General features: G+C 39.4%; 1 protein-coding gene across 2 annotated transcripts in view; it reads right to left on the bottom strand.

Moving 5' to 3' along the window:
- FZD6 (frizzled class receptor 6) overlaps positions 1–21538 on the bottom strand; it is a 36306-nt gene that overhangs the window by 7528 nt on the left and 7240 nt on the right. For both annotated transcript variants that reach the window (XM_059394968.1, XM_059394969.1), the window contains exon 3: positions 1866–2062. In XM_059394968.1, the coding sequence (XP_059250951.1) occupies positions 1866–2062 (197 nt within the window). The remainder of the gene's footprint in view (positions 1–1865; positions 2063–21538) is intronic.

Raw genomic sequence — 21538 nt, 5'->3', positions numbered from 1 at the left:
CAACATAGTGATTTGACATTTATATACATTGAGAAAAGGTCACCATAGTAAATCTAATCACCATCTGTCACAAAATTAATACAATGTTATTGGCTACATAGCCCATGCTGTACATTATATCCCAACGACACATTTATTTTGTAACTGGAAGTCTCTACTCCTTGTCTCCCTTGTTTACGGTAGACTGGAGTGATATACACAGATACATTTTCTATTTTGTGAAAAAGTTTATTGCTCAGTTGAGTTTCTACACACCAGTGTTAATTTGGAGGATCTATATGGTATAAAAATTAGCGGGAGTTTGGGGCGCCTGGGTGGCTCAGCGGGTTAAAGCCTCTGCCTTCGGCTCAGGTCATGATCCCAGGGTCCTAGGATCGAGCCCCACATTGGACTCTCTGCTCGGCAGGCAGCCTGCTTCCTTCTCTCTCTGCCTGCCTCTCTGCCTACTTGTGATCTCTGTCTGTCAAATAAATAAATAAAATCTTTAAAAAAAAAATTAGCGGGAGTTTTGGGGCACTTGGGTGGCTCAGTTGGTTAAATGTTTGATTTGGGCTCAGGTCATGATCTTGGGGTCCCGGGACTGAGATCCACGTTGGGCTCTCTGCTCATGGGGTAGTCTGCTTGGCCCTCTCCCTCTTCCTCTATCCCTCCCACTTGTACTCTCTCTCAAATAAAATCTTTAAAAAAGTAAAAATAAATTAGTGGGAGTTTCTAAGAAGAAAACTACTTATTTATTTATTTATAAATTTTATTTTTAAGTAATCTCTACACATCCAATGTGGGACCTAAACAGTAGAGATCAGTTGGGACCCCTTTCTGGTCCTATTCTCCTTTCTCTCTCCCCAGAAATACTCATTACCACAAATTCAGTTTTTATTCTCCTTCTGCATTTGAAAAAATTTTTACTCTGTGATTTTTTCTAACCATAATGTTATATAATATTGTTTTACAGGTTTTGAATTTTATATAAATGACATCATACTATATATTATCCTGTAGCATCCTTTTTTTAACTTAACACTATAATTTTTAGATTTATCCATGTGTACAGATGTGGATCAACTACATTAATTTTATCTACTGCATCACAGTACTCTAGTGTATAAGTACATCACAATTTACTATTCATTCTTCTACAATGGAGTTTCACATTTCCCCTTTTTTAAAAAAAATTTAGGAATAATGTGGCAATCGGTATTCTCATGTGTGATTCCTTATTTGTGTAAAAGCTCCTGTAGAAGGGTATTGCCTAGAATGTAAGTATGGGTATCCTCAACTTTATTATATGTTATGAGTTGTTCCTGGAAACAATTATCCACCGCAAGTATTTGACTTTCACAAACCTTCTATAATCTAGTCTACAGATAAAGACACAAAAAGATAGATACAGCATCTTCCCAGCTTTATCATGTGAAGTCTCATTATATCAGTAGACTGTTTCAAATTACAATCCCCCAATGTCTAGCGAATAGGAGACAAAAGTAATGAGTCAAGGTCAATGTACAAATGGGCAGTGAATTGAAAATAAGTTCATTTCCCCCCAGTTTGGGTCAAAGGCACCCTTACATCTTCTCAGAGAACTTTGTACTTCTCCTTTGTTGTCTCTAGCATGGTTATAATTTTACATTTATTATTATAATTATTTTATTACTATCTGTTCCTCCTACCCCACAGGTAAATTCCCACTGGAAATCTGTTTTTGTTCACCATTGTGCCCAAAACACTACACCACAGTGGCTGGCAAATGTTAAGTATGCAATAAACATTTGTTGAATTAAATAATGAGAGCCGGTCACAAACATTCTGGAAAACTAAAACCAACATTAAAAGATCACTGGTAGCTTTCAGTTGAAAACATAATTTACCTGTCACATTCAAGTTCCTCAGGCCATCGCATACCAAAAGTATCAATTAATTTTTTGCAATCAGAATATACTTTCTCACAAAAGTTACGACAAGGTGGAACCACATTAATTTGTTCCGTGCAAGCTGGTACAAAAGCTTTGCAAAGGAAAGTTTCGATGTTTGGTGAGCATTCCAAATTTGCCAGAGGAAGAAAAGGCTATTAAGAAAAACAGCAAGATAAGGTTAGAAAACATTTTAATAACAAATGAATGGAACTTATTCACTATTTAAAGTATATGCCTTCTCACTTATACTCTAAAAGAATATCTCATTGTCAATACAGTCAAAATTTTTTTCACTTTTATTAATTTATTATTTTTAAACTAATCTCTATGCCCAACATGGAGTTTGAACTCATGACCCTGAGATCAAGAGTAATTTTCTCTATTGTCTGAGCCATCCAGGTGCCCCTCAATACAATGAAATTTTAAGGAGATAATTTCAGTTAGTCTGTTAGACTTATGAACCCTTCATATGTAATAGAATATTATTATTTTATTAAATTACACATTTTTAAAGAAGACATGCTAAATCAAACCAAAATCACGAGTTGACTGCTAGGTAAAATAACTTATGCAAATATTAAATTTATAAGTACATAAAGGAATACCCTAACATTGTACTGAGTATTCTAGAGAATGAAGGAATGTCTGAGGCAGAGGAACAGCATGAAAAAGGCATGAGGATCACTAAACCCTTATCCATGCAGGGCAAGCTTAGTGTGGCTTGAATATAAGGTCAAAGAGGTGGTGTTAAGGGCAGAGTAGAGAGAGCTGAGATTGGTGAGGTATGCTAGGCTTGATCCTGGAGAACAGGAATGGCATGCTAAGTTGTCTGGATTTTGGAAATCAAGGAATGAATACTACTGGAGAGTTTTAAAAGCAGGAAGTATCTCTAGAGTCTGACAGCTGAGTTGGAATGTTAGTCCCCCACTTCCTGGCTGTGTAACTTTGTCTAGTTAACTTTTCTTTGCCACAGTTTCTTCAACTGTAAAACGGCAATGATAATACTACCTGTTGCATAAAACTGTTATGAGTATGGAGTTAATAAATGTAAAGCTCTTCAAACAGAGTCTGGCATGTAGTAGGCACTCAATAAACATTGTGATGATTATACTTCAGAAAAGGCACATGGGTTCTGGATAAACCTGGCACATTAACCACATATGTTTACCCCCTTTCCTCTTATAATTAAAAAAAAAAAAAGCTACTAACCAATTAGAAGTGAACAGAAGAGACTACATTAGCATATATGACTTTTCCAATGATAAAAACAACAAAAAAGAAAGCCCCAGCCTTCCCAAGATGGAGAGCCATTAGAGGAGTGGAAAGTGACTTAATGGGACATGAGGTGTACTTTGAAGCAGGAGTGGAGGAATTGAGATGACAATGAGCTCATGTGCTCTAAATAATCCAAGAGTCTCAGTTTGTTGAGGTACTAAGTAGCACAAAAGTCTATCCTCACCCCTACTCCAGTCCAGATGACTACTGCATTCTACCAGCCTTGTTTCTGGAAGAAACGGAGCTGGAAATGTTCTGCACTTGGGGCATCAAGCACAGGGCAGAGATAATGCACAAACTGAAAAGCGGGGGGCTATAACAGTCAACCTACAGAAATATGAAGCCCTCATCTTCCTGTTCTTCTTCTGTTCAGGCATATACCTACCATCCCCATTCTTTGAAAAAACTCAACAGTCTTGAAGAGCTCTACACACTGACAGTGAAAAAGACAGTTGACCTTGAGCTAACCCTACTATGAAGCCCACCAATAACAAGCCCCATTCTTGCACACAGAGCTTTTTAGTGCCCCACACAAATAAAAATGGGCAGCCAAGGATCATCAGATGTCTGAAGAAAGCCTCGCACATCAAAGAGAGAAAAAATGTTTCATAAGAAGGGCAGGATCCACTGTGTGAAATGTTATTAAGAATTCAGTAGGATGAGAGACCAAAACAAGCAAGCAGATAATTGAATATTTGGAGGAAACAGATTATGCAGGGAACAAAAGAAAATGAATCACAGAACAAATAAAAACCTTAATATCTTAAATTGCATTCATTTAAAAGGAATAGATGCTATAGAAAATTGAAATAGTAAGATGGCTCAAATTAAAAAAAAAAAAAAAACACTCTATAGAAGGATTAGAAGATAAAGCTGAGGGAAGAGATGGACAGTTAGAGAGAAAATCCTCCCAATTAGAGGATCAGTCCAAGTGTCCAACACATGACTAAAGGAGTTCCAGAAATTAGAGGGAAAATGGGGTATGGATGATAATCGAATAAAGAATATAAGAACATTTTTCAGAACAGAAATGTACTAGTTTACTAACTGAAAACCTGGTATCACACTGCAATCTTATTACTAAAACATTTCTGGGCTTAACCTTTAGTCAATTTTCCTTTCTTTTCTAAGATTTATTTATTTATTTGAGAGAGTGTGAGGAGAGAGAAAGGCAGAGGGAGAGAGGGAGTCTGAAGCAGACTCCGTGCTGAGCATGGAGCCAAATGTGGGGCTCAATCTCATGGCTCTGGGATCATAACCTGAGCTGAAATCAAGAGTTGGACGCTTAACCAACTGTGCCACCCAGGTGCCTCCAGTCAATTTTATTTCACAGAGATCTCTCTCATATTCTCCTCTCTTCCAACCCCCCAATTCCAAACCCTATGCTACAGTGATTATCCCATCAGACAAACTTGTTCTATTATCTCCCACCATAAACAAAACAAAACAAAACAATAATATCTTTCCTTGACTTTACATCCCAATCCCCATCCAGCCATTATTCCATTTTTCTGTTCCCCTTTAGAGAAAAACTCCTCAAAACAGTTGTCTTTACTTTCTTGAATTCTGCTCTTCCCACTCCCTCTTGAGCCTTCCTTCAATCGTCCTCATACTTCAGTGAAACAGCTTGTCAGAGCCACCAATAAACTCCACATTGTCAAATCCAGTAAGTCAGTTCTAAGTCCTCATCCTACTAAATTCTTAATAACATTTTACACAGTGGATCCTGCCCTCCTCATGAAACTTTTTTTTTTTCAATTGGCTTATAGAATATGAATTCTCCTGGATTTCTACCTATCTCATTGCTGTTCTTTTTTTGATTCTCTTCTACTTCCCAATTCTACATACTGGAGTACTCGGGAGTTCCATCCTCAGATTTCTACCTTATCTATACTCACTCCCAGGAGAAACTCATCCAGAACCATGGAATTAAATACCAACTGTACACGAAGATTCCTAAAGTCATCTCCAGCCCCATCTAACCTGTGAACCCTCTATTTGATGACCACCTGCCCCTGGAGAATTCCAATAAGCTGTCAACATGCATCTCAAACCCAGTATGTTCAAAACACAACTCAATCCCACAGCATCCTATCTCCCAAAGAATCCCTCCGTCTTCCCCATCTCAGGTAGTGCCACCATTCACGAAGTTGCTCTGACCAAGAATCCAAAGACTCATCTTTTACTCCTCTCTGTCTCTCACCCCATATCTGATCCAGCAGCAAATCCTATTGGTTCCCCTGTAAGATTGATTTCAAATCTGACCATTTCTCACTATTACTAAGTTACTATGTCTAAGCCACTAAATCTTTCACCTAGACTACTGAAATAGCTTCCTAATGGTCTCACTACTTAACACTCTCGCAAATCTGACAGTCCATTTCCATTCAGTCCACCTTCCAACCAATGTGATTCTTTAAAATGTAAGCTTGTCCTTGTTAAAAAGACTCCATTAGAATAAATTCTAGAGTTCTTATCAAGTCCTATGAGGCCGCAGATTTCCTGGCCCCTGGCCACTTTCCGACCACCCTTTCCCTCATTTCCTACCATGCTTTCTCTTATTCACTCCAATGCCACTAAATTGGCATTTTGCTTCTCATAATTCCATGTGTATTTCTGCTTCAGAATCTTTGCATTTGCTGTTCCCTTTACCTAGAACACTCTTCCTCCACACAGTCACATGGCTTGTGTCCTCATTCATTTGGGTCTCTGCATAACTGTCACTTCAGAGAAGCATTCCCTGCCCACCCTATGTAAAAAAAAATGTCTTTCCATTCTCTGTTCCATTGTTCTGATTTGTGTTTCTTTGTAGTCCTTACCACTATGTATCTAGTCCAGAAAGCAATCAGGGCAAATATACGAGGACAGATAGCTGAAGGAAGAATGAATGCCTCAAGGGAATGGCACTGGGGGACTGGAACTGACAGATTATATGGTATTTTAAGCATCTGGAAAAATTGCTGTTAGATGTCTAAAAGTCTAGGACATCAAGAAAAAAAACTAGCTATAGGTACATAAAAAACAAGCAAATAAGGGAAAATGTAGTTATTGTGTTAACCAAGAGGGAAGGTATTAAATAAATACATTCAATCAAAGCAAACTACTCGACTCAGTAATGTACAATATTTAATGTTCCTAGTAATGCTAGCACTGGAGATTGATTGATTTAACCAAGAATTATATTAGAACACTGGGAAGAGAAGAAAAAATGGTAGAGTAAGACAAATCAATAATCAACTACCATATAGAATAAACAGAGACTGCCAGAAGTTCTAAATGGACGAATCAATAAGCAACAGACTAAGCATATTAGAACATGGCCTGTGTATCGGAAGAGCCCTGAAGGAGTTCAAAGTGTCTGTCTTTGGGGAGGACGATGGGGATGGGGATGGAGAAGAGTGGGCAGGAACTCCTGTTTTTCCGTTAAAAGCCTTTAATAGTAAGGGTTTTCTTCCAGCTTTATTTAGGTATAATTGACATATAATAAATTGAACATGTATAAAGTGTAAACTTTGATGGGTTTTGAAACCATTACCAGAATCAACAAAATAAATATATCCATTACCACAAAAGTATTCTCTTGCCTCTTTGTAATCCCTCCCTCCTATCTCCCCTCTCACTCCCTACCACAAGCCAAAAAGCCTCCCCTGGCAATCACTGATATGCTTTCTGTCATTACAGAGTGGTATTTTCTAGGTTTTACATAAATGAAATCATACAGCATATATTCTTTTTTGTCTGGCTTCTTTCACTTGGCATCATTATTTTGAAATTCATCCATGTTGTTCCATGCCTCAGCAGTTCCTTCTTTTCAATTGCTAAGTAGTATTCCATCGTGTGATTAAACCATAATTTGTTTATCAGTTCACCTGTTGATGGGCGGTTTGAAGTGCCCATAGGACATGTGAGTGTGGATATCTACTAGCAGACAGTTAAATAAATAGGGCTCTGTAAGTGACAGACTTTAGGTAAAGGACATGGATTTGGAAGCCATCATTATAAAAATGGTAACTGAAATATCTGAATCAAATTTCCCAATGAGAATATATAGAGTAAGAGAAGATGAAAATTCTGATTCAAGAGGAATGCACTGAACTTCATATTATCATCCTCTTCTTCTCCAAATGCCATTGAAATGGGAAAAAAGTTCTAAGGATAAAAAAGAAAATCTACAGCTCTACAAAAAACTAGGAAAACTCTTATCAATGAACTATAAACACTGAGGCATTTCTGAAAGATAAAAAGGAATTGAGGGGCACCTGGGTGACTCAGTGGGTTAAAGCCTCTGCTTTCAGCTCAGGTCATGGTGTCAGGGTCCTGGGGTGGAGCCCTGCATCAGGCTCTCTGCTCAGTGGGGGAGCTGCTTCCTCCTTTCTCTTTGCCTGCCTCTCTGCCTACTTTTGATCTGTCTATTAAATAAATAAATAAAATCTTAAAAAAAAGGAATTGAGGTGGAGCATCTGGTAAGATGGCGGAAAGCTCACCTTGGCCCACAGATGCAACTAGGTAATGTTCATATCAGTGTAAAAAAAAACACAGAACAACCCAAAGACTGGTGAAACCAACTCCACAACTAAAGGTAGAGAAGAGGCCACACTGAAGAGGTTAGGAAGGATGGAGATGTGGTCAGAGCCAAATGAACCCTGGCAGTCCTTGGAAAGGAGGGAGCCATGGATGTGGAGAGGGGAGAGAAAGACAATCACACGGGAGGCTGAATGGGGAAGATTAAGTGCCATAACATTTGGCTTTGAAAACTAGAGGGGCTGAATTTTGTGAGTTCTCACAATAATCAGTGGAACTTAAAGTCTCAGATTTTAAAAATCAGCAGGATGATATCTGGAAGAGTCAGCTGATTCCCCACCCTTAAAGACAGCACTACAAATAATCCGTGGGGATACAGCATAGACATAGTAGCCTGAGGCATACAGGGGGGTTATTTACTAATTTCAGAGTGTGTCCCTAAAGGATAGAGATCCCTGGGAGACTCACCCAGGAACAAAGGAGCTGGCAGGCACCATTTTCCTCTCCCAACCATAGCACAAACACATGGCCACCTTTCAGAACTAGCCCAGAACTGACACTTACTACCTAACTTCTTCATACCACCACCTGCCCTCTTAGGGGATCTGCCCCAACTAGCCAAGCTTGCTTCAGTCCCAGCACTGAGGGTCTCCTCCCAGAACACTGGCATACCTTGCCAACACCAGGGCTCCCAACTCCTGGGCTTTGTGAAGCCTCAATCCTCCAGTGGTGGTTGGTCCCACTGAAGACCAGCATGCCTTGCAAAAACTGCAGGCCCAGACCAGCGGCTGTACCAGCCACACCCTGCACTGGCAGCACAAACCTTGTGGACACTGTGGGCCCTGCCCCTTCCAGCAGCTGTTGGTTGGTGGCTATTCAAGCTGGAGCCAATAGCCAGGTAGTGTGCAAGCAGCTATGACGGGCCAGCTCCGCTCCAAAGGGACTCCTGCCCTTGGGTGAGGGAAGGCTAACCACACACCCAATCGGACAATCCCAGCAGTGGGCTGCAGGCAGTCAGCTTGGTCAGATTGCAGGCCTACCAACCAATAACAGTTTCTCAGGGGACAACACAGGGAAAGCACCCTTCAGTTTGGTGCTATAACATTTCGGGCAAATGCTTGGTCTGACTAAACTCAAGCCCAAGGTGGCCCCAGACTGGCCCACTAACAACACGGGGACCAAGCACTGCCCACAACAGGCAAAGAAAGCCATTGCAGAAGACTGGACTAAAGGCAAAAGTGGCCAACACACAGCAGTAGGGTGTGTGTGATACACATAGGCGACACCCCTGAAGCACCAGATTCTGGGGAACAAGGCACACTGCACTGCAAGGCACTACAGGACCTTTTATTCATAAGGCCATTACTTTCAAGAGCAGAAATGTAGCTGACTTCCGTAACACTTAGACACACAGAGTTAGCCAAAATGAGGAGATAGAGGATTATGTACCAAATAAAAGAGGAGGAGAAAACCACAAGAGACCTAAGTACAACAGAGATAAGTAATGTGTCTGATAGAAAAATTAAAGTAATGACCATAAAGATACTCACTGGACTTGAGTAAAGAGTGGAAGACATTAGTGAGACTCTTAAAAAAAAAAAGATAAAAAGAGCCAATGAAAGATGAAGAACACAATAAATGAAATTAAAAATACACTAGAGGGAGAGTTTCCTGAGTGACTCAGTCAGTTACCAACTCTTGATTTCAGCTGAGGTTTCCAGCTCAGGGCCATGAGTTCAAGTCACTCACTGGGCTTCTGGCTGGGCATGGAGCCTGATTAAAAATACAGTAGATAGAATAGATAGCAAACTAAAGGAAGCAAAAAGATGAATTAGTGACCCGGAGGACAGAGTAATGGAAAGTAATCAAGAGAAAAAAAAATTATACAAAATGATAACAGACAGGAAACTTAGCAAATTCATCAAGCATAACATTCTCAGAGGAAGAAGAAAAGGGAAAGTTTATTTGAATAAATAATAGTTGAAAACTTCCCTGCAGAAGGAAATAACTGACCATATCCAGGAGGCACAGAAATCCCCCAACAAGATCAACCCTAGGAAGCCAAACCAACACACACAGTAATCAAATTGGAAAAAACAGTAATAAAGAGAAAAATTTTTAAAGCATCAAGAAAAAGAAGACAGTTACATACAAAGGGAAGACCCACGGGCACCTGGGTGGCTCAGCTGGTTAAGCGACTGCCTTTGGCTCAGGTCATCATCCCAGAGTCCCAGGATCGAGTCCCGTGTTGGGCTCTTAGCTCCATGGGGAGTCTGCTTCTCCCTCTGACCTTCTCCCCTTCTCATCCTTTCTCTCACTCGCTCTCTCTCAAATAAAGAAAATCTTTTAAAACAAAACAAAATAAAACAAAAAAGAAAGTAAAGACCCATAAGGCTATCAGCAGACTTTTCAGCAGAAACTTTGCAGGCAGAAGAAAGTAGCATGATATATTTCAAATTGCTGGCAGGAAAAAAAAAATCTGCAGCCAAGAATAATCTATCCATCAAGGTTATCATCCAGAATAGAAGAAGAGATAAAGAGTTTTCCAGACAACAAAAGTTAAGGGAGTTCATGACTACTACAACAACCCAACAACGAACGGTAAAGGGACCCTTCTGAATGGAAAGGAAAGACCATAAGTAAGAATAAGAGAAAGTAGGGAACACAAAAGCAGTAAAATTTAAGCATATCTATAAAAATCGGTCAAGGGACTCACAAATGAAAAGACTATAAAGTATTACTCCATATATGTAAAACGCAGCAGGAGAGAGAGTAAAGAAGGTGCAGACTTAGGTGACCATCAACTTAATATAGACTGATATATACAGAAGATGCTATATACAAACCTGATGGTAACCACAACCAAAAAACAGCAATAGACATACAAAAAATAAAGAAAAGTAATCCAAGTATATCATTAAAGAAAGCCAGTAAACCATGAGAGGAGAGCAAAGGAAGAAAGGAACAGAGAAGAACTATAAAAATAACCACAGAACAAGTAACAAAATCACAATAAATACATAAGTATCATTAGTTACTTTGAATGTAGATGGACTAAACACTCCAATCAAAAAACATAGGGTGATGGAATGGATAAACAACCAAGACCCATCTATATGCTACCTAGAAGAGACTCATTTCTGACCTAAAGACACAGGCAGATTGAAACTGAAGGGATGGAAGAGCATATATCATGCAAATAGATGTGAAAAGAAAGCTGTGGCATAACATATTCGACAAAATAGACTTTATTATTTATTTATTTATTTAACAGATTTTATTTATTTGACAGAAATCACAAGTAGGCAGAGAGGCAGGCAGAGAGAGAGAGGGGGAAGCAGGCACCCTGTTGAGCAGAGAACAGGATGTAGGGCTCGATCCCAGGACCCTGGGATCATGACCTGAGCCGAAGGCAGAGGCTTTAACCCATTGAGCCACCCAGGCACCTGACAAAATAGACTTTAAAACAAAGACCGTAACAAGAGATAAAGAACGACACTATATTGTCATAAAGGGGGCAATCCAAAAAGAAGATACAACAACTGCAATACTGTTACAATATTACAATATACTATGTTACCCAACATGGGAACAATCAAATACATAAAACACTTAATAACAAACATAAAAGAATACCGATAGTAATACAATAACAGTAGCAGACTTTAACATGCTACTTACATCAATGGACAGATCACCCAAACAGAAAATCGACAAGGAAACAGTGACTTTGAATGACACAGATATAATCAGAACATTCCTTCCTAAGACAGCAGAATATATATTCAAGGGCAAACGAAACATTCTCCAGAACAGATCACATATTAGGCCACAAAACAAGTCTCGACCAATTCAAAACGATCAAAGTCATACTAAGCTTCTTTTCTGACCACAATGCTATGAAACTAGAAATCAACCACAGGAAAAAATCTGGAAAGAACATATACACATTGAGGTTAAATAACATCCTACTAAACAATAAGTGGATCAACCAAGAAATCAAAGAAGAAATAAAAAATTACATGGACAGAAATGAAAATGAAAACACAATGGTCCAAAATCTTTAAGATGCAGCAAAAGTGGTTCTAAGAGGGAAGTTTAGAGCAATACAGGCCTACCTCAAGAAGCAAGAAAAATCTCAAATAAACATCCTAACCTTACACCTAAAGGAACTAGAAAAAGAACAACAAATAAAACCCAAAACCAACAGAGAAAGAAAATAATAAAAATTAGAGCAGAAACAGATGACATAGAAATAGAACAGCTCAATGAAACCAGGAGCTGGTTCTTTGAAAAGATCAATGGAAAACAAACAAACAGAAAAGTGTGAGGGAGAGAGGACTCAAATAACCAAATCAGAAATGAAAGAGAAGAAATAACAATCGACACCATAGAAATATAAAGGACTGTACGAGAATATGAAAAATTACATGTTAACAAATTGTACAACCTAGAAGAAATGGATAAATTTCTAGAAACACATAATCTCCCAATATTACATCAGGAAGAAACAGAAAATTTGAATAGACCAATCATGAGCAATGAAATTAAATGCGTAATCAAAAAACTCCCAAAATACAGAAGTCCAGGACCACACAGTTTCACAGGTGAATTTTAACAACATTTAAAGAAGAGTTAATGCCTATTCTTCTCAAACTTTTCTAAAAGAATAGAACACAAAGGAAAACTTCCAAATTCATTCTATGAGACCAACATCCCTGATATTAAAGACAGCACCAAAAAAAAAAAAAAGAAAAGAAAAGAAAAAAGAACTAAAGACTAATATTTTTGATGAACATAGACACAAAAATTCTCAACAAAATATTAGTGAATCGAATCCAACAATACATTAAAAAGATCATTCACCAATCAAGTAGGATCTATTCCTAGATGCAAGGGTGGTTCAATATTTACAAATCAACCAACATGATGTATCACATCAATAATGAAATTATAAAAATCATATGATCATTTCAATAGATGGAGAAAAAGCATTTGACAAAATACAACATCCATTCATGATACAAACCTTCAACAAAGTAGGTTTAGAGGGAACATACATCAACACAATAAAGATCTTATATCAAAAACTCACAGCTAATATCATTCTCAATGGGGAAAAACAGAGAACTTTTCCCTTAAGGTCATGAACAAGTCAAGGATGTTCACTCTCAGCACTTTTATTAAACATAGTACCGGAAATCCTAGCCACAGTACTCAGACAACAAAAAGAAATTCAACCTGGTAAGGAAGAAGTAAAGTTTTCACTATTTGTAGATGATGACATTATGTATAAGAAACCCAAAAGGCTCAACCAAAAAACTACTAGAACTGATAAATGAATTTAGCAAGGTCTCATGACATAAAATCAGTATAGAGAAGTTCATTGAGCTTCTATACAATAATAATGAAGCAGTAGAAAGAGAAATTAAGAAAATAATCCCATTTGTAATTTCACCAAAAATAATAAAATATCTAGGAATAAACTTAGCTAAAGAGATGAAAGACCTGTACTCTGAAAACTGAAAAACACTGATGAAAGAAATTGAAAGGGTGCTGGGTGGTTCAGTGGGTTAAAGCCTCTGCCTTCGGCTCAGGTCATGATCCCGGGGGGCTTGAGATCAAGCCCCACATCAGGCTCTCTGCTCAGCAGGGAGCTGCTTCCTCCTCTCTCTCTCTGCCTGCCTCTCAATCTACTTGTGATCTCTGTCAAATAAATAAACAAAATCTTAAAAAAAAAAAAAAAGAACAAAAAAATAATAATTCTATTTGTAAGAATTTATTTAAAAAAAAAAAGAAATTGAAGATGACAGAGACAAATGGAAAGATATTCCATGTTTGTGGACTGGAAGAACAAATACTGTTAAAATGTCTATACTACCTAAAGCAATCTACACATTCAATGCAATCACTATCAAACAATACTTTTCACATTCTTAAAACAAACAATTCTAAAATTTGTATGGAACCACAAAAGATCTTGAATAGCCAAAGCAATCTTGAAAAACAGAAACAAAACTGAAGGTATCAGAATTCCAGACTTCAAGATATATTACAAAGCTGTAGTAATTAATCAAAGCTGTATGGTACTACATGCATACAAGTTTAAAATTGTAAACAAACAAACAAACAAACAAAACAGTATGGTACTGGCACAAAAATAGACACACAGATCAATGGAACAGAAAAGGAAGTCCAGAAATAAACCCATAATTATATGCTCAACTAATCTTTACCAAGGAGGCAAGAATACACAATGGGGAAAAGACAGTCTTTTCAACAAATGGTGTTAGCAAAACTGGCCAGCTACATGCAAAAGAATGAAATTGAACAACTTTTTTATACCAAACACAAAAATAAAGTCAAAATGGATGAAAAAACTAAATGTGAGAATTGAAACCATAAAAATCCTGGCAGAGAGCACAGGCAGTAATTTCTCTGACATCAGCCATAACAGCATCTTTCTGGATAGGTCTCCCAAGGCAAAAGAAATAAAAGCAAAGATAAACTATCTTTGTAGATAGACTATATCAAAATAAAATGCTTTCTACACAGTAAAGGAAATAATCAACAAAACTAAAAGATAACCTATTGAGTGGGAGAATGTATTTACAAATGATGTATCCAATAAAGGGTTAATATCCAAAATATATAAAGAACAGATACAACTCAACACCGAAAAACCAAATAATCCAAGTAAGAAATGGGCAGAAGACATGAACAGACATTTCTCCAAAGAAGACACACAGCTGGCCAACAGACACATGAAAAGATGCTCAACATCACTCATCATCAGGGAAATGCAAATCAAAACCACAATGAGATGTCAATTTATACCTGTCAGAATGGCTAAAATAAAAAACTCAGGAAAGAACAAGTGCTGGTGATGATGTGGAGAAAATGGAACCCTATTGCACTGTTGGTGGGAATGCAAACTGGTTCAGTCAGGGTGGAAGACATTGTGGCAGTTCCTAAAAAAAAATAAAGAATGGAACTACACTATGATCCAGTAATTGCACCACTGGGTATTTATCCAGAGAATACAAAAACATGAATTTGAAGGGATATAGGCACCCCTCTGTTTACTGCAACATTATTTACAATAGCCAAATTATGGAAACAGCCTAAGAATCCATCCATAGATGAATGGATAAAGAAGACATAGTAGACATATAATAGAATATTATTCAGCCATAAAAAAAAAAATAAACGAAATCTGGCCATTTGCAACAACATGGATGGAGCTAGAGAGTATTATGCTAAACGAAATAAGCCAGTCAATGAAAGACAAATACCTATGATTTCACTCATATGTGGAATTTAAGAAACAAAGGAACGAAGGAAAGAAAAAACAACCCCTCCCTCCAAAAAACAGACTCTTAACTATAGAGAACAAACAGATGTTTATTAGAAGGGAGGTGGGCTGGGGCTGGGTGAAACGGATGATGAGGATTAAAGAGTACACTGATCTTGATGAACACTGAGTAATGTACTACATTGCGCAATCACTGTATTGTACACCTGAGACCGATACAGTAGTACAGGATAACTACACTGGAACTGAGACTTATGTTTTTTAAAGATTTTATTTATTTATTTATTTGAAAGAGAGAGAGATCACAAGTAGGCAGAAAGGCAGGCAGAGAGAGAGAGGAGGAAGCAGGCTCCCCACTGAGCAAAAAGCCTGATGCGGGGCTCGATCCCAGGACCCTGGGATCATGACCTGAGCCAAAGGTAGGGGCTTTAACCCACAGAGCCACCCAAGCACCCCTGGAACTGAGATTTTTAAAAAACAAAATAAAAATGTGACACAGTACCAAGCAACTGAGGGAATAAAAGTAATGAAAGAAAAAAGAATGAGGTCAGATTCTGGATAAATAACAACAGATCTACTTTAAAATGCATTGCTGAACACTGTATATACCTAATAAAAAAGCATAAAACATTAAAAAAGCAATGAAACTGCAAGGAGAAATGGAGAATTCCATGACCTTAATAAGAATTTTCAATGCATATTTCCTGCTAAATGAAAGGGCAAATGCAGAAAAAATTAATAAGTAAATATGAGATGTGATTACAACACTACAATTAACAAGTCTGATTTAAAGAGCACATATGGAACCCACACCCAACAATTACAGAGCAAGAGCCGTAAAGAACGTTGGAGCCGTGGAGAGTTCACCCCGTGCTGATGCGGCAAAGTGACCGGGCAAAGACAGGCCCTCCAACGGGTGGCAGACCGTGCTGCCCATATACAGACGATGCTGAGACCAACGCTTTGCTGCCTCACAGGAGCTTGTTAAAGAACAAACAGCAGAGTCCTTCTCTCAGTTTTCTCTACCCCAAGAGGGAGAATGCCCAGACAGTGCGATTATCCCTTCAGGAGCTGAAGTGGAAGGAGGAGAATCATGGACAACGAATAACATTTCTTTCCTTACTTACTGTCCAATCAAGCCTCGTTCCTAACATTTTTGAGTGTCTGTTAATCAGACCCTAGAGTGGAAAGAATGAAAATACACTGTGTGTGATTCTAACTCAGGAGTCATTCTATAATAGCTAGGGTAAGTTGATGGTCAGCATTTAAGATCTGTTTACTGTCCAGTTTAAGGGCAGGCAAAATGAAAGTGACACACATCCTTTTGCTATGCTAAAATAATTTCCTTACAGGGCCAATAAGGCAAGTCCCTGTTGGGCCCATGGTCAAAGGAGCGAGACTGATACAAAGCGAAGGTCAAGCAAAGCTTTATTTCGCGCCAAGCATCGAGAATCAAACTGACCAGCCAGGGCCGTCTCTTGCAAAGAGGCGACCCCTCCCAGTCTCACAGACTAACTTTTCTAGAGCAAAAGCCATGTGGTTGAGCCTGGCCACACAGAGGTGGCCAATTGAATTACAATTCACCCTATAGTCGTTATTTGAACTAGCCTATCACTCTGGTTAGAATTGGCGCCCAAAAGGCAGGGCCCACATTCTTGGGTGGTTAGGGAGGTATTTTCTGACTGGATGTCTCCACCTGGCTTGACTCATCCTTGTATTCTGGGCTCTGTTACCTCCCCCTGACCTGACATGTCCTGGTATATGGGCTCTATTAATCAGGGGCTGGTCAGTCATATTTCACTGGTTTCCCAGACTTGTTTCTAAGTAAGTTTCTCGGGGGGGGGGGGGCTGTCAATCTAAGTTTACTGCATAAATAACAAAATGGCTAGCTCTGACTAAGTAGGCCCTTATAGTCTCATCTTTTGCTTAATAATTCTAGAACACCAGTACTGGTTAATCCAATAATGTTGAGGTTCATGCAATGAGCAGCCAATAAATCAGATGTTGAACCTTCAATACCTTCACAGGCCAGGCAGGTAAATTCAGAGGGTAGAAGATAGGGGGCAGCTGCCATTCAACCCCCAACTGACTATTTGAAAATGGGGGCACAGGCCTGTCAGATTTATCAATTTTTCAGATGAAAACAGAATCTAGATTTTTATATAAAATCTCCAAATTTTTGGTACTTTAATATAAACATTTAAAATACTGTACAGGAAAAATAAAACATGTCTTCGGGTCACATCCAGTGTGGACTGCTTTAACCTTCTGCAACTAATAGACATGAAGAATTTTAGACTTGGAAAGGACTTGAGTGGACTTTTAAGTCTATTATTTTCTAAATGTGTGTGTGTGTGTGTATGTATTTTGCCAAGATTTTTCTTTAAATAAGAGATTACAAAGAAGCCTGCTATATTAAATAAATAAAAGCACAGATGCTCTGGCTGAAAAGGAAGCCCTCCCTCTGAGAGCCCTCTCACTGCTCCCCTTCCCTGCCAGTGACCTCAAAGGACTGCCAGAGATCACAGCCTGAAAACCACTGACCTAATCCAGACCTCAGGTTAAAAGTGAGAAACAAGAATCCAACTGCTGATTGAAGTCGTTACTGAAATCCCCAAATCTTTTTTTTTTTTTTGAAATCCCCAAATCTTACCTGAATTAGAATGTCAGTGCCCTTCCTCCTAATGCTCCTTTTACCAACACTATAGCTACTGATAAGTCAGAGTTGTACTTGCCATAAACCAGGCACTGCGGTTTCCCATATGCCAATTCTCATACAACAGTAGTCCCGTGCAAGAGATATTCTTAGCTCCACCTTGCAGATGAGGAAACCGAGGCTCTCTACGAGCAACTTTCATCAAGTGTCCTAAGTAGTAAGAGGCAACCAGGATGTGAACCTGGGTCCATATGACTCCAGAGTAGGTCCTCTTTAACTCTGACACTACGCTACCACAAGATGGGCAAGAAAGTCAATAAGATGAAGGGGAAAACAGATATGGTGAGGCCCCTGGGTGGCTCAGTGAGGCGCCTGGTGGCTGGTGAGGCGCCTGGGTGGCTCAGTGGGTAAAGCCTCTGCTCAGCTCAGGTCATGGTGCCAGGGTCCTGGGATCGAGCCCTACATCGGGCTCTCTGCTCAGCAGGGAGCCTGCTTCCTCCTCTCTCTCTCTCTGCCTTCCTCTCTGACTACTTATGATCTCTGTCTGTTAAATAAATAAATAAAATCTTAATAAAAAAAAAGAGTGACAAATTGGCATCCCTCAATTCTTGGTTCAAGGAGTGGAATGAAATACAAGGATTAAAAGGATTTAAGGTTTAAGAAGTTGAAAATCAAATACACAGTTTGACACTGCAGGTTGTCAAATTATACTTTGGCTAAATTTGCTTCCCTTTCACATAAGATATGGAGGGATATTGTGATCTGGAAGCAGTGGGACCCCTAGATCTGAAGTGGGGATACAAGACAAGGTTCAGAGGACTCACACAGAGCTCTCTGAACCTGAAGACCTCAAAGTAGACCTTCACCCTTTGTTGGGGCAGGTGCTCCTCATCTGAAAGATTTGCTTTGTAAGAAGAAAATAAATAGCCTATACCACATCCCAACCACTCTACAAGTCTCAACCTGTAAGTAGAGTTCTACCCCAGCATGCCGTGGGATGGTCAAGTCAAAATCACATCTGGAAAAAGGGAGTATACATTACTTGTAAGACACTGTTCACTTACATCGGTTTCTGAGTATGCTGAATTAAGGAGGAAGGAACAGAATTTTAGACAAGGCTAAGATACACTGATATGGGTGTATTCATTCTAGATTCAATGTGCTAGTTTCAGAAATTGGGCTTTGGAGGTCAGAGGATAAATGGGCTCATGATAGGGCTTGGTGGGACCCTAAACCCAGCCCACTGTAATTTCTAAGTCCATGCCTGCATACTTCAAACAGCTGTATTTAGCCACAGTACAATCACCATACGGGCTTCCAGGATAAATATTATTATGGTAGAAGGGGCCAAGTGAAACCATGAGAAATCTTCCTCTACCAAGGTAGAAAATCAAGAGCGATATTACTGAGGGCAGGGGAGGGAGCACTTTCAGAGACTAATAACACCACTGAAAACATATTTAGGGGTGTAATTCTTAGAACCTGTCCACTTTAACTCTCCAGCACGATGGAATATGTCATTAATAGGTTGTCTCAAGCAACCCCAATCAAATGGCTAAGATGCTCTCCCAGATGCCGTCTCTAGTGGAACAAATCGATGGCAGCTTTGGCCCCTTACATGCAGGCCAGTGCTAATCTGGCCAGTGCTTTTTGCTTCCAAAAGCCATCTACTTTCACCTAGGAAGGACGGCAACACAACTTTCCCAACTTGCCTTCGAGCAGTGGTTCTCAGAGTGGACCCTGAGCAAGCAGCAGCAGCAGCGGACGGGAACTTGAGAGCAGTGCAAATTCTCCATCCCACTGCAGCCTACGGGTTCAGGAGTTCTCTGGTGGGAGCAGTGATCTGTGTTCTAACAGGCCCTTTGGATGGTTCTCATGCACACCAAGGTATGAGAAGCACCGCTTTAAAGTAGTATCAGATTTTCAGCTCTGTGACTCGATGTCATCATCAGAGACCCTACCCATATCCTGCTTCATACAACATCACTCTGGCCCACTGTATTTAGGACAGAAAGCTGCTAAGGGCATAGATATATTCCAATGAGGAGATGAACCCTAAATAAATAAAAGGACCTTCCACCTTGGTTTGCTAATAGTTCCTGATAGTGTCAAGACTAGACACAACTAAGGGACATCTACACAGAACCACCTAAAGCCACCTCTCATGAACTGGGTATTACCTAACTCCCTCAGGCCTACCCAATAGCATTCCATCTTCAAGTGGCCTGAGCAGATATTAAGACGGGAAAGCAGCGTGAGTAAACTGCTACACTCTCGGAATGCCGGCTTCTGCCATATTACCATCTTTTTCCTTAAAACACACATGCTATGACTTGACAATGGAAGGAATCATAATGTAAGCCTGGAATCAGTGACACTGTAGGATCCTGCAGAGAAAGTCTGGATTAGAATTCCACTAGAGCATGATCAGAAGAAGAGAGATACTTTGATTTTTTAAAAATATGTAAAGCTACCCCTAAGCAGAGTGGTCCTGTGCCAGTATCTTAGCTGTGCCCTGACTCCCTTAATATTAAACTAAAAGACAGAGGATATATAAGCATTTGTCACTTTACTGAAACATGGATCGCACATGGAAGTAAGGGAGCAAGCCACTTTCTCCTGTACAAGACCGAGTGCCGTGACACATCTGATTCTCCACTCAGGATATGTGCTTTCTACTCACGGGGACATACTCAGTAATTCTCAAGAAGTGCTAAGAGCTTTATTCATTACTTTAAAAAAGCACCAAAACAAAATCAACTTCTAGTGATGGTAATGAAAACTGAGGGAGAGCGAAGAAGTCTAAAAAATGAGAAGAAAAAAAGTGATAGGTGTTAGCTAGAAAGAGAGTCACTTGAGATCTAAAGGGGTCCTTATTTATTTTTTTAAAAAGATTTTATTTATTTGAGAGAGAGAGAGAGAGAGAGAGAGTGACAGCACGTGCATGAGAGAGAGCACAAGTGGCGGAGAGGGAGAAGCAGGCTGCCCACGGTGCAGGGAGCCTGATGCGGGGCTCGATCCCGGGACTCCAGGGTCATGACTTGAGCCGAAGGCAGATTCTTAACGGACTGAGCCACCCAGGCACACGTAAAGGGGGTTCTTATATGTTTATTCCTCAGAGAGTAAATACTATTAATGTGTCTACAGAGATCACAAATAAATTCTATGAGTGTTACAGACAACTATACAAGAAAGTGATGGAAAATTTGTCACTTATTTTCATGAGTGAGACCAGTATCAGGCAAGTGAGTTTCTTTAAATACAAAGCAGGGCCTGGAATATAAGAGAAGAAAAAGCAGGAATTTGCATTATTTCCACGATGGAATACGTGTTATTTTTTTTAAGTGTTCTTAGCAGGAAGCATTATTAATTTTAAGTTATTTCTTCAATAAACTGTTTACTTTGGAAATATGGCAAATATATGCAATAACTGGTTGACACTACAAAAGAATTCATTCAGGGAAGAGTCAACTCTTTAATTTAAAACTTGTGAATTGGAAAAATTCTAATTCCAGGGAAACTACACATTCAGGTATACATTCGGTAAATATTAATGAAAGTCTACACGACAAATACACAAACCAGAGCCATAAGCCTTCGCTACCTACATGTCGCATTCTCAAGGAAAGGAAATAACACAACAGTCTTCTCACGGTCTGGAAGAACCATGACACTTCATGGACAGACAGGCTCTCCTGAAGGCATAACTAGTCACGTCCCAGACTGTGGAATACCAAGGGATAGCCCTATAGGGACCTGGTGCCCATCAGCAGAGCCTCCCCGGAGACGTGCTGTTCTCTGCTCACATACGCATCTAACCCTGATTCTGAAGATGACGATACAGTCACGGTACTTTCTTAC

Source organism: Mustela nigripes, chromosome 3, assembly GCF_022355385.1.
Source record: "Mustela nigripes isolate SB6536 chromosome 3, MUSNIG.SB6536, whole genome shotgun sequence".
NCBI classification, from domain to species: Eukaryota; Metazoa; Chordata; class Mammalia; order Carnivora; family Mustelidae; genus Mustela; species Mustela nigripes.
This window is presented reverse-complemented; position numbering and strand designations above follow the sequence as displayed.